The 17,264-nt window shown below is 44.1% G+C and overlaps 1 protein-coding gene and 1 pseudogene across 34 annotated transcripts in view; one reads left to right on the top strand and one right to left on the bottom strand.

Moving 5' to 3' along the window:
• Positions 1-17,264, bottom strand: part of RBFOX2 (RNA binding fox-1 homolog 2) — a 258,130-nt gene that overhangs the window by 226,064 nt on the left and 14,802 nt on the right. Inside the window, exon 1 of one of the 34 annotated variants that reach the window (XM_088796789.1) lies at positions 13,856-13,969. The exons of the other annotated variants lie outside the window; for them this stretch is intronic. Within the exon in view, the coding sequence (XP_088652915.1) occupies positions 13,856-13,954 (99 nt within the window). The 5' untranslated portion in view covers positions 13,955-13,969. Of the gene's footprint in view, positions 1-13,855; positions 13,970-17,264 lie in introns of those variants that run through there. 34 annotated transcript variants of the gene reach the window in all.
• On the top strand, positions 1,371-1,926 carry LOC109438491 (small ribosomal subunit protein eS24 pseudogene; annotated as a pseudogene).

The following is a 17,264-nucleotide window of genomic DNA, read 5'->3' as shown; positions in this document are numbered from 1 at the left end:
AAAGAACCAAATGCCACTCAGTGATCGTTCACCAGGAATAGCTGAGACCCGTAGTCTATACAGATAAGGTTCTTTCAGTTCTAAAATTGTATAATCTATCCAACCATTAACCATCCAATAAGTATTAGGCCTACTATATACCAGGCACTCTGCCAAGTAATAGGAATTTAAAAAGAAAAAACAATCAAAGCATCGTCCCTTCCCTCAAGGAACTTAGAGTTTAGTAGGTCAGAGTAAATCTGCACTTATAATACAGTGAGATAAATGCTACAAAGGGACAAGTACAAAGTGTATGACGTCAGGAGAGGTCCTAACCCCATCTTAGACATTCTGCAAAGGTTCCCAAAGAAAACCGACCTCTAAACCGAAATCTCAAAGATAAGGGTTAGAGCAGCCCAAGGCGGGAGGAGAAGTATTACAGCGGTAAGTTCAGGTAGAGCCGCAGCTCCATGTATGAGTGGGCCCAGGGCTTAGGCGAGGCGGTAGGAGCCGGATCACCGATGTGTTTTAATGGGACTGAGGGCAATGATATGACTAGAGCTGTTTCAGAAGGATCCCTCTAAGGAAGATCACTGCAATGCAGCGACGTGGAATGGGAGGGACAAAACTGAAGGCACAAAGACCACAGGGTAAACGGTGGCACCAGCCACTGAGCTGCACAAGGGCAGAGTTTTGCAGAGAGGTCAGCTTTGGCCGTGCTGGGTTTGCAGTAACTATGGGGCGCCCAAGTGCAGACACTCACTGAGCAGCTGGATACAGACATCTCAAGTGCAGGAAAGAGACCTAGGCTAGAGATAGCAATTTGGAAGCTGTCAGCATACACAGGATAAATAAAGTCTGAGCAATGGATGAGCTGGCCCAAGGAGAGCACAGATAATAAAGGCAGAAAAAGGCCGAGAGCAGAATCCTGACTAGCAGCAACTCTTAAGTGCTGGGCCAAGGAAGGGACTCAGCAAGGGCACCAGCAGAGGGAGGGGAAGCTTTGAAAAGGAAGGTGCCAGAGAAGCCAGGGGAAGAGAGCTGTTTCCAGGACGTAGGAAACAGAAAAGGATCTTCACTGGATTTAGCCACAAGAGGGTTATTGGTGACATTGGGGAAAGAGTTTCAATGTTATAGTTATGGAAAAACCAGACTGCAGTGGGTTCAAAGGGCAGAGACAATTATTTCAATAAGCTGGTGCGTAGAAGGGACATGAGTGAAAAGGATCTGGAGGGAGAGGGAGACTAAAGGATGAAATATGCCAGATTTCATTTATGTTTAATGGGATAAGCATGTACAAAGTTGATTTTAAAAAAGATATAGAAGGGCAGCTTTAAAAATCTTAGAAAAAGCTCTTTTCCACCCTGGCTGCTTGAGCGTCGGCGGCCATCATGAACGACACAGTAACTGTCCGGACCAGCAAGTGCATGACCAACGGACCACGTCAACGGAAACAAATCGTCACCGACGTCCTTCACCCTGGGAAGGCCGCAGCGCCTAACACAGAAATTCGGGAAAAACTAGCCAAAATGTAAAGACCACACCAGATGTCACCTTTGTATTTGGATTCAGAACCCATTTTGGTGGTGGCAAGACAGCTGGCTTTGGCACGATTTATGATTTCCTGGATGACGCAAAGAAAAGTGAACCCAAACGTAGACTTGGAAGACCTGGCCTGTGTGAGAAGAAAAAGACCTCAAGAAAACAGCAAAAGGAACGCAAGCACAGAGTGAAGAAGGGCAGGGGGACCGCAACGGCCACTGCTGGTGCTGGCAAAACGTGAGGTGGCGATTGGAGGACAGGAGGAGTGAAGAGTCCTCAGTGACTTTATCTGTGGTGATTGAGCAGATTTTTCACGAGAGGACTAATGAACTAAGAACAAACAAATGAATGAATGAATAAATAAATAAATCTAGGAAAGAGATACAAGTAGGATTCACCATAGAAAAGAAGAAAGATACATCTTTCACTATAACATAGGAAGTTTGTAGGTTTTGTGGCAGAAAGTTAAGAGTTCTAATCTGGGGGCCGGCCCGGTGGCTCAGGTGGTTAGAGCTCCGTGCTCTTAACTCCGAAGGCTGCCGGTTCGATTCCCACATGGGCCAGTGGGCTCTCAACCACAAGGTTGCCGGTTCAACTCCTCGAGTCCCACAAGGGATGATGGGCTTCCGCCCCCTGCAACTAAGATTGAACACGGCACCTTGAGCTGAGCTGCCGCTGAGCTGCAGAATGGCTCAGTTGGTTGGAGCGTGGGCCACAAGGTTGCCAGTTCAATTCCTCGACTCCCACAAGGGATGGTGGGCAGCGCCCCCTGCAACTAAGATTGAACACAGCACCTTGAGCTGAGCTGCCGCTGAGCTCCCGGATGGCTCAGTTGGTTGGAGCGCATCCTCTCAACCACAAGGTTGCCGGTTCGACTCCCGCAAGGGATGGTGGGCTGTGCCCCCTGCAACTAGCAACTGGCAACTGGACCTGGAGCTGAGCTGCACCCTCCACAACTGAGATTGAAAGGACAACAACTTGACTTGGAAAAAAGGCCTGGAAGTACACACTGTTCCCCAATAAAGTCCTGTTCCCCTTCCCCAATAAAATCTTTAAAAAAAAAAAAAAAAAAAAAAGAGTTCTAATCTGATGGCTTCTATTCGATCTATAAATCACAAGGCAAGATCGCTTGCTGTATGTGAAGGGAAAGTGAATATAGGGCAATGAGGAACGTTTGAACCAGCCATTGCGGCAGCTCCCCAAGAGGTCACTTAAAAACAGAAAGACTGCCAGGCAGACCGGAGTCTAAGGTCCAGGAAAGGTTGGAAACCATGAAGGCAGACAGCTGAATTGATCTAGGCCTGGGGTTTTGCTAGGGAGGTAAAACAAAATGAAAAGAAAGCGAGGATATTGGCCAAGGAGCACGAAATCTAAACAAGGGAGGGAAGGAAGCAAAGACGGGGGAGTTAACAGGAAGGAAGAGAACACAGAGGCAGAGACAGAGCCAATGCAGTGGGTTTCTCGCTAACACTGGAGAGAAGATGTAGGGGAGAAAATGAACGAGAGAACTGGAAGAGTCTTAATGAGAAAACAAGCTGCCTGTCTTGACTTTCAGAAACGAAGCAGGGCCAGGCTGACAAGACCCAGGGTGCATCCTTAGAAGTGAAGTGCGACTGGCGTCAGGAGGTGAGTAACTGAGGATGAGCGGCGGCAGCTGAGCTGCGGGGTTCGTGTCCGCACACGCCGGGGTCTCCCACAGGGACCACAGGACTTCAGGGAGGAAGGAAGCCCACAGTCCACGTGCCAATGTTTGCTGTTGTTGTCCATGAGGAAGAGCGACAAGGCAGTTAATAAATGACAGCGCTTAGGAAGGGAAGAGGGTACATTAGCCAGATTACAAGAGCTTTAAAGGAGGAAGGAATTTCATCCAAAGGCAGAAGATTATACCGGAAGGGGGAGAGAGGTCAGAATTCTGACTTCCCCAATGCAGGAGAACAAATAACACCCACTAGGAGGGGAATGTGATGTCCTCAGAAAGAAAGCCAATTTAGTTCAATGAAAGGGCTGGAAATAACACGCAGTGAAAAGGCAGAGAAGGAGCCAGTGGAAGGTCAGGCCAGGCGGGAAACAGCAGGAAGCCAGGCCATCGTCAGGCCCATCACAGCCATGTACAGATGGCCATCGCTGCTCACATCCTGGATGCTGACCAAGGAGTGCAGAGTGGAAAGGAACGATCTGTTTGGCTGCTGCAAGGTTTCTTGAAAGGTTTCAAAGAAAGTCCCAATAACTCCTGAACAGAACATTGGAAGGGGGGCAGGACTTGGGCCTTTTGACAGGAGTCTGCATTTGTCAGGCTTACGTGAGCGTCTGGAGGAGTCAGAATCTAAGCTGAAGACCAAAGCGGGGTGATCTGAATCCCAAGTGACCCACCATATATTTAAAACAACGGTGGCCTCTGGTAGCTGGAGAGAGGGGTCACCCTCGGGCTCACCAAGGAAGAAGCTATGGCCTAGAACATCCATTTTGCCACCGCAGACCAGAAAACTCTCTGGGTGGAGTCAGTTATATGAGGTGGACCCATTCGGGCTGACAAAAACAGACACCAGACTCGGGCTTCTGGTACCTTAAGAACAATGACTGATCAACCAATAAATAACATCAAAGAAATAACGAAAGTCTCAAGAGTCAAGAATTTTGATGTCGCTAATAAAAAAATTAATAAGCTAAACAATTTTTTACAAATCTAAATATGTAATTGTTCCTGTGCGAAGTGCTTTACTTGCAATATCTTATTAGTTTTCACAACTCTATGAGATGGAAACTTACTAACATTTCACATATGAAGGAACTAAGCCTCAGAGAAATAAAGAAACTTGCCCAAGGCTATAAATTTATTAAGCAACAGAGCCAATAGGTCTCTAAACCCCAAACTCTTAACCACTGAACTCTATGCCTAACCCACTACACCAGAGAAGATTGCCAAAATACCTAAGTACATATCCTCTTGAATATACAATTCAAAATATAGTCATTATTAGGGAGAAAACAAAGAAACAAAAGGCATGGTCCTTAAGAAAAGTAAGTCTGGCTAGAGAGACAAAAGATAAACACATAAACGCAAAACAGCAATAATTCAAAACTATATTCAACTCCAGCAGGTCCTCGAATAATGTCCTTTCGTTCAATGTCGTTTCCTTGTCACATTGATGTGATGCAGTAGGAGCTTAAGTCTTGCTTATACCAATTAGCATATGGTACAATTGTTTTTATTATATAGCGTTTCGCTTCAAGTTGCAGAACCTACCGACAACGGTAAATGATGACTTACTGTACCAAGATTATGACAAAAACAGGGATTTAAAAGATTGCTCGAGTCAATAGATTCTTCAAATCCATTTAAGTCTCTTTCCAGGGCAACACACTTTCTAACAACCCACTCATCTAAGTTTTCAAACTTCTCAAACAGAAGAGGTGTCAAAATCCTCAGGAAATCTCTGAGTTAATCATACCAAGACATCAGGAAAGAAATGAAGTCAAGTGGTTTGAAATGAACACCTGCTTTGCTCAATCTTGAACCCCATCCTAATCCACCTCCCCTGCTATACCTAGTTGCCTTGTGCTAAAGCTCCATTTTGACCCAGAGCGGACAAAAATTGGCCGTCACTGGTTATGTGTACTGGGCCACTTATGCTGGTTTTTGCCTCATGCCTCAACCTGAACTTCAGAAGCACAGACTGTAGACACACCCTGCCCATTGGTCACTGAGCAGCGTCTGTTATCAGATCCACTGTTGCAGATTGCTGTGCTTGTGTTCAAGTCGCCTCTATTTTACTTAATGTCTCATTCGCTTCCCTTCACCTCCTCACACGGGCATTTTGTCATCTCACACCAGCACAAGCAGGGTGAGTGTGGGGCAGTAAGATACGGAGAGGAAAACCACATTCGCATCACTGTATTATGGTATATTGTTAGAATTTCTCTATTTTGGTATCAGTTATTAATCTCTTACTGTGCCTAACTTATAAATTACACTTTATCACAGGTATGGGTTATAGGAAGAAACATAGCATACGAGCATATAGAGTTCGGTACTATCCGTGGTTTCAGGCATCCACTGGGGGTCTTGGAACATATCCTCCGCGGATAAGGGGGGACCACTACATAAGTCAGACTTTGCATCCTCAAAATGCATGTAATTGTTCCAACTAATACTGCTGATGCAGCAGTTGAGGGTGAAATGGACTTCAGCCATTAGACTCTGACCCTCACTGGAGGCAGGCAGTGAAATGCAGGTATGCTAATGGAAAAACAGCAGAAAAAAGGTAGATGTAGTAGTTTCAAAATATGCCCACAAATTCTTTGATAATACTCCCTTCAAGAGGTAGAGCCTAATTCTCCTCCCCTCAAGAGGAACTAGACTTAGACACTTGCTTCTAACAGACAAAATAAAGCAGAAATGACAGGGCAAACTTCAGGGACGGGATCATAAAAGGCACTACAACTTCCTCTTCCCTTTCTCTCTTCCTGATTACTCACTCTCGGGAAGTGAACTGTCATGTAAGGAAGATACTCCGGGAGCCTAAGGAGAGGCCACATCAGAAGGGACGAAGGCCTCCCGCCAACAGCAGCGAGCACTGACTACACACCGATGGCCATGAGCTGAGCCACCGGGAAGCAGCCCCGCCAGCCCCAGTCCAGCCTCCAGCTGCAGCTACAACCAACAGCTTACGTGAAACCACACGAGACGCTGAGCCAGAACCACAGCTACAGTGGCTCCCAGATTGCTACCCTCAGAAACTGTGAGATAATAAATGTTTGCTGTTTTAAGTCAGTAAATACAGAATAATGTGTTACACAGCAATCGATACAGAGGCATGTTGTAGCACACTGGACTGTGAATCTCAAACTATCAAAAAGGTCCCCCAAGGTTCTGGAAACAGGTACTACCAGAGAGGAGTAACGTCCTCTTCTGCTTAGAGCAGTGACGTCTAACAGAAATACAATGAGAGCCAGAAATAGAGGCCATTTGCATAATTTAAAATTTTCTAGTAGCCACAAAAAGTAAAGGGTAAAAAGAAACAGGAGGTAAGATTCATTTTAATAATATACTTTACTGGATCCAACATATCCAAAGCATTAGCATTTCAACATGTCGCTATAAAAACCTAGTTGATAGTTTTCAAATCTCAGGGAAATCTGTTTTTGTACTAAGTCTTTAAAACCTAGCGTGTCTGTTCCCCTTTCGGAGCACCTTCAGCTCGGACCAGCCATGGTTTAGGTCCTCGGTCACGCTTGTGGCTCATGGCTACCGTACTAGAGCAGGTCTAGGCAATATTTCTTCTGCAGCCTGTTCCCCTTTTAGAAACCTGAGCGTAGAGCCCCAAGAGGTCAAAGAAAAGAATTTTGTAATTACCTAAAAGATCCTTTCTCTTTTATTAACCAAGAGATCTCATTTGCATAGGTTCTGAAGCTGGGAAGGATGGGCCCTCATGGAAGGAAAGAGGGAAGGAAAGGGCAACATTTAATGTTGGGAAGAGGGACCACCTTGAAAACCCGAAAGGAAAAACAAAAAACAAAAAAACTAATTCTATCTACAAAAACAGCAACACCAAGAATCAGAGTGAGTACGAAGAACATCGTCCCCACTTTCAGGGGATGTTTCCCTCAGCATTCGCCCTCAGCCATTACACACACAACCCGACATCCATCTGAAAAGGAAAGATGCAGTTTGTTCTGAAGTGGAAACTATGGAAGGAAATGAAGAGGGGAAAAAAAAGCGAGAACATTTGCTTTCTCCAAAAACACTTTCACCAGCTGACACGTTTGCCGCCCCTTTCCAGCAGTGTTATCTTCTAGGATCACTGCTGTACCGGACGACAAATCAAACCCAGAGCCCTCAGCAGACAGACAATCACCTCAAAGAGAAAATCTACTCCTGCACCACGAGAGTCACCCTCGGCCTCCTCCCGCTCCTCCTGCTTGAGAAGCCAGACTGAGACCATTGTGGAAAAAAGCCCAGTTGTGTGAGTCACTGCAGCCATCCCGAGGGGCCTGGGCGAAATCCAGAGGACAGCTGGAAACAGCTGCTGTGAGATCAACTCCAACTGGGAGGGAAGAAGGGAAAGAGGGTGAATTCATCGTTTATTACACATGATTTCATGCTGGCCTCAGAAAAGCTGGTTTGTATTTTCTCTCCCAAACAAAAAGTTTCTTCTCCCTTCTTACTTAAGATTCTTCTCCTAATGAAGCAAGCAACAACTGATTCACCACTAAAAAGCCCCCGAGACCATGATCCAATGCGGGATACCACTCCCACCACGTGTCTCCCATAATACAGGGTAAACAAGAATCCATCAGGTAAGGAAAGAACTCTTACAACGTAGTTGGAGAGGCAAGACGCCTCTGACTTGGATAAAACTCTTTTTTAAAAAATTCACCAGGAAATATGAGGCTGCTGACATCTAGCCGAAAAATAGCCCTAGGGGAAAGGGGGTTCCACGCTCATTCCTTACACGCTAGTGTTATAAACTGTGCAGGAAGGAAAAGGAAGAGGAGCCAGAAGAGCATTTCGCTGCCCAGACGGTATCCAGCCTCTAGACTTCTAGACCACTTTTCTACCAGCCAAAGGATGCAGCGCTTCCGTCACACATCGGTCCTGGAGGTCCTGCAGAAAAGGTGGCTGCCCCCGGTTCAGATACTGCACTAAAACGACAGTGTAACCACAGGAGCCTGTCCTGAACAAGAACTTCTGAGTGCAAAAGGGAAGAAGAGGGACTTTATAGGCACCTGGCACAAACCAGTATCAGTGGGCTCCGTAACGAGACGGGGGGGGGGGGCTCATGAGCATTCCCTTCCACGCGGCTGGTGTCCCCCCAGACAGCCATCCTTCAAAACCCTGGTGCCTACGGCTCAGATGGTTTTGATCAACAACACACACTGCTGGGGGGTCAGTCTCGGATTCTTCAGTCATTTTGGGCATTCATGTGGTAGAAGCAGTTCATATCCTTCAAATTCACCAGCCAAACCATCCTTAAGAACAGAACTGTGGCCTTCAGAAGAGGTCTAGAGAGATTTTTAAAAGCCAAGGAAAAGCCCCTTCAACTCTCCCATAGGCTCACCTGCCACGAGTAACACTGTTGCCAAAGTAAGATACAAAGATTCAAAATATCCCTATACATTCCCTTCTCTTTCACTACAGAAAAGGTTATTTCTTCCACACAAAAAAAACAAACAACTAAGTATTTAGTCTATTACATCATGTACAGCACCGCTTGCAACTAATTTCTAAAGCCAGCCTTGCAGATCCTGTAAGTGGGGGTTGGGGGGGTGGAATAGAGGGTCTGAGTCATCTTCTGGGGCCACAGGGAAGTTTCCCTTGGCCCCCCACGTTGAAGATCAAAATAATGACAACTTCTTTAAAAAGAATATAAAGTCCTAAAAACTTTTTCACTTTCTGCAGCTTACATTCTGGGTCCCCTTTTTATTCTCCTTTATGTTTCACCTTTCCAAGCGTACAGCAAATCTAGAAAAACAACCGTGGTACAATTTTGTACTAAACTTAGTCTTTCTCAACTCCAAATCAGCAGGGTGCATTGATCCTTTACCATATTTTACACCATCAATTTAAACTGTTATTTGATTTACACTGAGTTTATCCGTCATGAACCCAATGAAATCAAAAGCCTTTACAGAACGTCCCCTGGCTCTTACTCTTCCTGCCCAAACAGAGCAGACCCTCAAACAGCACCTCTTGATGTTTTCTTTTACATAAAATGAGTGCAGGGATGAGAAGGAGACTAGATCCAAAATGCACAGAATGAGAAAGCCACAAAGGTGACTGTCTCCAAAAGAAGCCATCCTCCAGAACTGGAGGAGACGCTTTGGATCAAATCTTATGAGAAGATGACATCTGACTCTTTGCATGTCCCCCCCACAGATAGCGAACAGCTAGGTAGCCACAGCCACTTACAGTTTCATCTCTTCTCCTTCAGTACGTACTAGATACCCACAATAACTTCCTTTCCAATTAGCCCACAGTGACAGCCACTGCCTTGATAACCAGCAATGATTTTAATAAGTCTCGTCATCTGTTTTCAGGGCAACTTGAGGAAGCCAACAGATAAGAATGTCCCAGGCCAGCTCTGGTGGTCCGTGATGCTAAAAGGGTAAGAAGGGGTTTATGGGAAGAACTTATCATCAGCTAAAGGTCAGAGTGTATTCAACTCAAATGTGTGCATGGTAAAACCACAGGATTTTTTAAAGTTTTTTTTCCCCCAACCAAGGCAACAAGAAAAAAGAATCACAATTAGGGTCTAAGGGCAAAGCACAAACTGCTTTCTGTAAAATAAGTGACGGAAATAATCAAACATTATACATGAGAGGGACTTGTCATGTAAGAACTGGTTAACTATACCTTGTTGGACAGGCACTGTTATCCATGCTTAGCAGACAGGGAAACAGACAGGGAAGAAGTTAAGCAGCTCAGCTCCAGGTTTCACAGGAGACAGGTATCCAAAGACAGAAACTGGACTTCTTAAAGGCAGAATTTATGGGGAGAACGTCTGTCTCAGACATGAAATACGAACATACAGGAATGCACTAATAATTTTATACATTTCATATCCAAAAGCAGGAAATGCAAGTTACAGCTCTTATAACAATGCTAAAACATGTACACTATATTTAACACAGAATTTTAGAGCTGGAAGGGATAGCTAGACAATAAACCAATATAATAACAATTCCAACCACACTTGCATCCAAGAAGTTCAAAGCACTTGGCTTTAAATACCTTATATATGCAGCATGAGTAAGACTGCAAAGCTTTAACTTTTGCACTTTGGGACTTTATGCTAATTCAGTCTTTGTATTACCGTTAACTTTCTTCTAAGAAAAAGAAAGGAAAGGAGAGCAGGGAGGGATGGAAGGAAAAAAGGAAGTGGGAGAGAGTGAAGGAAAAGAGGAAGGGAGGGACAGTGAACGAACAAAGGTGCCCAAAATGTTTCTTCCTTCCTGTGATATGAACAATTCACCCCCCTCGGATTCTCAGTACCTGCCTTCCTTCCGTCTGCCTTCCCTTGTTGCCCTCTATCCTCTCTGGGTTTTCTTTTGCTTTCTTTCTGTTCACAATTCTGGTTTCTCTCTGGATCATCACCTGTGCTTCTATCCACCTTCCTTCCACGTCTGCCCGCCAGCCTCTTTACCTCTGTCCCTGTACCTGCCTCCAGCTCCACATCTCCACATGACACACAATAAACCCCACTCAAAAACATACGCGCGATTTTAGAACTGCAAGTTCTTTACAATGTTAGAAATCATCTGATCGAACCTTCCAGTTTAGGAAACTGAGGCTCTGAAAGATTACATAATTTGCCCAATGTCACAAAACTAATAAATGATGGAATTCAAACTAAACTCCAGGTTTTCCCATTAAAGCACTAAAAGCATAGAAACTTATTGTTAAATCTGAGTTGAGAAGGTCTTTCTCAGAAAGAAACAAGACCTAGATGTTTAAAAATAAATACCGTACATATTTGATTACGTTAAAAATGTTTTTGGCCCCAACACACACATGAACACGTACATATACACTTACATACTATAAATAAATTCAAAAGACAAATGACAAACTGAATGGGAAATTTTCCAACATGAATGACAAAGGTTATTTCCTTAATTTATAAGAGGTCTTATTAATCAGTAAGGAAACAAACAATTCTTTCAAACCTGAGTTCATGACAAAGATATACAAAAGGCTTTTGGTATATTTTTTTAAAGACTCCTTATATTACAGAAATACAAAGGATCAAGATACCACTTTTCACTTATCAGACCGGTAAAAATCAAAGAATGGTGGCAGAGTTTGCCCAGATGGCAGGAATTCGCTGTTCGTAGGCGTATACGTTTTGGAGGCCGCTTGGTCATACCTATCAAATTTAAATGTCCATACCCTGAGAAGCCCAGCAATGCCACTCCTCAGAATCCGTCCTCATGCACTTACCTGTGTGTGCAAGAACGTACATACGAGCAGCACTGCTAACAGTAGCAAAAGACTGGAAACAACCTACATCCAGCGATAGGAAATGTGCAAACAAATCATGATTTAAAAACAAACAATCCTTACTATGTGGTCATGTCAAAAAAAATGAAGTTGATCTGCATAAACTTAAATAAAATGTTCCCCAAAACGTTCTGCTCAGTGAAAACCAACAAAGGGCCGTTGGGCACCTGAAGGGGTTACATCCCTGCACACGTACATGCACCACATTTCTCCAGAACGTACCAGAAACTAAGGTTCAGTCACACTGACACTCCGACGGGAACTGTAGGACTCTTCTAGTACTAGAACGTTCCTTCATAAGTTCTTCCCCACTGATAACCTGCAATAACCTTCTTCAAGACTCAGCCCCACCAGCTGTCCTTGAACTCTTGAACCCAGTACAATGAAGCCTCTGCTCCTTCTCGGCCCCTTCTTTGCCTCCTATCAGCTCCTCAAATGGACGGCTTGGTCCCCCGTCCTACACCTCGACCGCTTTGAACTTGTCTTCACTCTTTCAATACTTCTACATCCTAACGGTCACTCATTTTTCCATAAACCTACCTCACAGCCTTCCAAAGCCTAAAGGTCATCATAGGAGTTGGCTTTCTTTTGCTCATTGCTGCTTTTCTACCAATTCATTTCATTCATTATTCAACAAACATCTATTGGGTGGCAATCATATACCACGGATTATAATAACAAATCAAAAAGAGAAACCAAACCTGGTCTCTGTCCTAGGAAGCTAGCAGCTTAGGACAAATTTTCAAAATTAAACCTCTGAGAATAGCACACAAGAAAGGGAAAGAAACCAGATGCAGGGGAAGCAGCCTTCTGCTGTTGAGTGGCACCCCCCAAACTGAAGCCTCTGGGCACCTCGAGGAGAGGAACAGAGCTTGGAGGTGGTGGTCAAAGCGGCCGCTGGCTTGTCATGTTTGAGGTTTGGTTTTTTTTATTTAGAAGAATATATTTGCACATAATTTACAATTAAACATAAACTTGAAAAAGGAGAGGATGTCTAATTTTTAGATTCCTAATGCTTGTTTGCATGGTACCTGGCACATCCAGGGAGCTCCAGAAACAATCACTAAGTGAAGGACTAACTGGACGTGCACGGAGAGCAGCGCGGAGGGAGAGGGAAACACTCGTCCTGCTGCCTTCACCGACAACCGTTCTTTTGAAGTTAACCCAGGGTTTGTCGCCCTCAGCACGACTGACATTTTGGGCCGGATAAGTCCTCAGTGTAAGGCTGCCCTATGCATTTTAGGGTCATAAAGCACCATCCTTGGCCTCTCCCCACTAGAGGCCAGCAGCACCGCCACAGTTATGAAAACCAAAACTGTCTCCAGACGTGGCCAAATGGCCCCTGGAGGCGCAAAGCCTCCCCCAGCTGAGAACCACGGAGCTAATGCTGGTACGTCGTCATCCTCTCCACTTCCTCAAGCACGACTTTCTCTCACTCGCCCCGTGATTTCAATGCTTAGCCCTCAATAATTTCCACACTCCAGGTGACAGCCCTTCCAAAGCCGCCAAGCTCTTCAACCTGTTGATTTCCGGGGGCTTCCCCTCCACCACCATCGCCCATTACTAGCCACTCCTCAGGAATCATCCCCACCCAACCTCGTCTAGTATCACAAGGCCCGTCCTGTCTTCCACGTCCCTGATGCCCCCTGGCTGCCCCCGTTTCCTGATGCCCAGCCCAGGAACTGTGCACTTGGCCACACTCGTGGGCTTCTGAGTACTTACTGTGTGACCAAGTTGGGAAGCCACCAGGGCCACCTCAATCCAAGCGGGCACTTACTGAGGTTTAGCAATCCTTTTAGTCTCCTTTTGGATGAATCTTTTTTACACTGCAACAGCCCCTACTTCTAAAACTGCTCTCCTCAAAGTGTCAACACCTCCCCTGCCTCCAGGCCACTATTCCTTTCTAACTCATCGTCACCTTCCCTTCTCATTACCTCATACACATTCGATGCTCAATAACAACGCACTGTATTTATGAAGGGAAAGCATCATAGCTTTATATTGGCTGGATTGGAAAGGGGAATTTTGGGGAGGGGAAAAAAGCTCTAGATTTTACTCTAATTCAAAATTGTATTCTATTCTAGAATACTAAGCAACCTTAAGGAAAAAAGCCAACATGCCTCTGCAGTTTCTCAAGGCTCCCACCAGCAAACAAACAATGGCACCTACTGCTGCTGCAAAGGGGCCTTCTGGGTAGTCACTAAACCACATGCAGGTTTTAGAACGTATAAAATAGAGACTCCAATGACAAGTGACCAAACCGCATAGAAAGTATTTCCCTTTAACTGTGTGAGTGAATCTTCATTCCAACTGAATGAGATGCAGAGAAAGTACCTTAACAGATGACGAAGTATCAATGGCGAGTCCACATGCAACAGACGGGCCCCTGTGGCTCTCTGTGGAGACTGACAAATATTCCCTGAGAGTAAACATTGCTCTGCAACAAGAGATAAGGGCTTGAAATAATTAATTAGCATAGGCAACTGTACAGTATCTTCAGAATTAAATGTCCCATTTTCACCTAACCCTAATGCCTTCCACGGGTGCAAGTTTACCTTCAGAAGGAACAGGTAGCATATATAACACACTCTCCTTAAAGAAAGTGCTCGGTCCCTACTGAATCTAAGGAAGAACGCATCCACCAGCTTTTGTCTCGTGAGGTAATCATGGAATAAGAAGCTTGGCAAAAGCTTTAGCAAAAGAGAGCCAATCATTTCTCAAAACGTGACCTAAACTTTTTTTCTTGACCTTCAGCTTATGGCAGCTTAGACAAGTATCTTAAAAGCATTTCTAGTCAGCCATTTTTGGTAACTTGTGAGCAAAATTATTTTTAGCTGAAAAAAGTTTATTTCAATCCCTCTCTCATAACTCAGAAGCTTCTGACCAGGTTTGGTTCAAGCTTTCCAGAATAATTTGTCTTTGAGTGGATTCAAAGCATAGAACATTTCAGCTTCGACGGAAAGCTTTCTCCTCGAGAGACATGAACAAACTGTGCTAATATACAAGGTATGTAAAGAAATATCACTTGCCTATTTGCCACCTACCCTGGTATCCTATGGAGATTAAGCACATAACATTTATAAGAATTTTTGAAAGCCTCTGGTGGACAAAACATTGTTGTGACAGCAGTCCACGCTCTAAAGAGCAAACCGTCTGCCAGCATGGTAGAAAGGGCCTCCCGTAAATTTAAATATAATGAAATGGAACATAAGGTTCAAGTTGTTTCCAAGCAGCACTCAAACTGATTCCAAACGGAGGGGAAAAGACAGCTAGGAAAAAATTAGTAATTCTGCTAGAAGGCTGAACAACTCCATACTCGTATACACAACATCATCAAATACAGGCTTTCTCTGTTCTCTCTTACTCTTTTTATTTATTTTGGGGGGTGGGGGCATGAACAAAGTGTTACCACTGCACCTACCACTAAGACTCCCAGCTCCTTGAACGGCAGGATAAGCCGATCACCGTCATCCAGGCAGCTTGGAGAAGAACGGTACGTGACTGCAAGGGATGGCAGCCAGCCTGCGGATGAACTACCACCAACGGTACTTGGGGGCCGTCCCCTGCCCACATGGCCTCCATCCAAGCCCACTGAGCCCCCTGCATGCCGTGTGCTTGTACAGACTGCTCCCGCCGCCTGGAATGGCCTGCCCCTCCCTCTCCTCTGCCTGTCTAACCCCTGCTCACTCACTCAACACTCAGAAATAGCTCCTGCAGGATACACTCCCTGTGCCCACCACACCCGGCTGAATAAGAATCCCTCTGTGATTATGCTCCCATAGAAACACTGTGCTCACTGCTATCTAGGGACAGACGCTCCTATATTTACCGTAAGGTTAGGTCTCGAATGAAAGAGCACCTAAGTCCACTGGTTCATAAAATTCCAATGGGAAAAAACCCAGCTAACCCACGGGTGCACATGTAGTGAGGGAGTATTTCTTAAGAAACCCGCAGAAGCTTATGGTAGTGGTTCTCACTTGTTTTATTTCTTCTCAACTCACTTTATGATTTGCACTTGACCTTTAATAATTTTGCTGTTGAATCATTCATCCCGTACACATATTCAACATTACTTCCATTTTTATTCACCTCTACGTTTATCCACCCCTTTGTATCAGCATTTTCATTACATTCAGAGGATTTTTCTTTAATGAGTAAGACCATTAATAATAAATATAATAAGACATAGTTAATAGTAAATATAAGCACTGAAAACACCCGGTCTACCAACAAACGATGTGACAGACAAAATTAAAATACCCTATGCCACCACGAGCACCACTTTTTCTTTGCGGTAAGCAGAATGCGCACACTTTTTCTCCAACACATAACTTTATTCATTATTCTATGAAAATTAGCAAGTTCAAAGATCATCTGTAAAATAGCTCCTGTACTTATCCCCAGGTAATTTTAATAAATTATTTTTACAACAATACATGCATGTACTACAAAACTCAAAAGGCATAAAAGGTATACCTGAAAATTAAGTCTTCACCTGTACCCCCAATTCCTGTCACTCCATACCTAGACCCAGAGGCAACCGCTGTTAGTCTCGTGTTTCGTCGCAGTCTACATGCATATGGGTATATATTTTATTACACAAACAGTAGTAAACTATATGCTTTTCTGCATGTTGACTTTTTGCACTTGATATATTTTAGAATCGTCTATGTCCTTTCATATAGAGCTGTCTAATTCTTTTTAGTGGCTGCGTGTTATTCCATTTTATGAACGTAACTTGTTTTAGTTCACAAAATTCCTGTCAAAGAGTTTTTTAGTTTTTCAGTCTTTTGCTATGTCAAATAAAGCTGTAATGCTTATTCTTACACACAGATGCAAGAGGGTATGTAGGATGAATTCCTAGAGATGGGACCGCTGAGTCAAAGGATTTGCATTTTACATTTTAACAGATGTTGCTAAATAGCTCCCTTCGTGGAGGTTATGTGACTTTTTACCCCACCAGCAATATCAGTATTTATTTCTTTTGTTCTAATGTATAGTTGTTCCAGAAACTTCCCCAATGAACCTCAGAGGTTCCATAAGAACGCTCCTTTAACTCTGTAACCCCAGGATCTACCATGCCACAGCATTCAAATGTTGCTGAAAGAGTCAATGACCAAGCAAAAGGGTGAGGGCTTTTGCACAATGAGAGGTTTACTTTTAATATAAAGAACAATGACAGTGATTTAAATATTAGCATTTTTTTCCCTTTCAGAGAGGGAGAGAGGGAAGAAAGAAAGGGTGGACGGATGGATAGATTTTGATCTAAAATGGTTTATTCTAGAGGTTTTAAAAAAATCAGTAAAGATTCATACCTGTCTGAAATAGGTAAGTACTATCCTACCTTAAAGTAAGGTATACGGCCTATCCTCAAAATGCCAAGAAAACTGAAGGGCCTCTAATGCAACTCCCAAAGGAGCAGCAAGACTCCTCTGAAACTGCTATGGGAGACTGAAGCTTCTCATAGTAATATTGCTTTTATACACAACTTTCCAAAAATTTGACTCTCGTTGTGTATTGTACACAACTGCAGAATTGGTTAACATGTCATTGATTTGTTTCTGTACACTCCCTGGCATACTAACACTAAAAATCTCTCCGTGAATACGATTAACACAACTCTGCAGCAGCACCAGTTAGCATGCTCGCCACGGGCTCTGGGGCGCCTGCCTGGTGCTGTAACAGATAGAATCACATAGCGCTTATCATGGACCACTCTTCCAGGCACGTTATATTTCCTATA

Source organism: Rhinolophus sinicus, chromosome 1 (genome assembly GCF_057876585.1).
Source record: "Rhinolophus sinicus isolate RSI-liver-muscle chromosome 1, RSI-T2T, whole genome shotgun sequence".
NCBI classification, from domain to species: Eukaryota; Metazoa; Chordata; class Mammalia; order Chiroptera; family Rhinolophidae; genus Rhinolophus; species Rhinolophus sinicus.
This window is presented reverse-complemented; position numbering and strand designations above follow the sequence as displayed.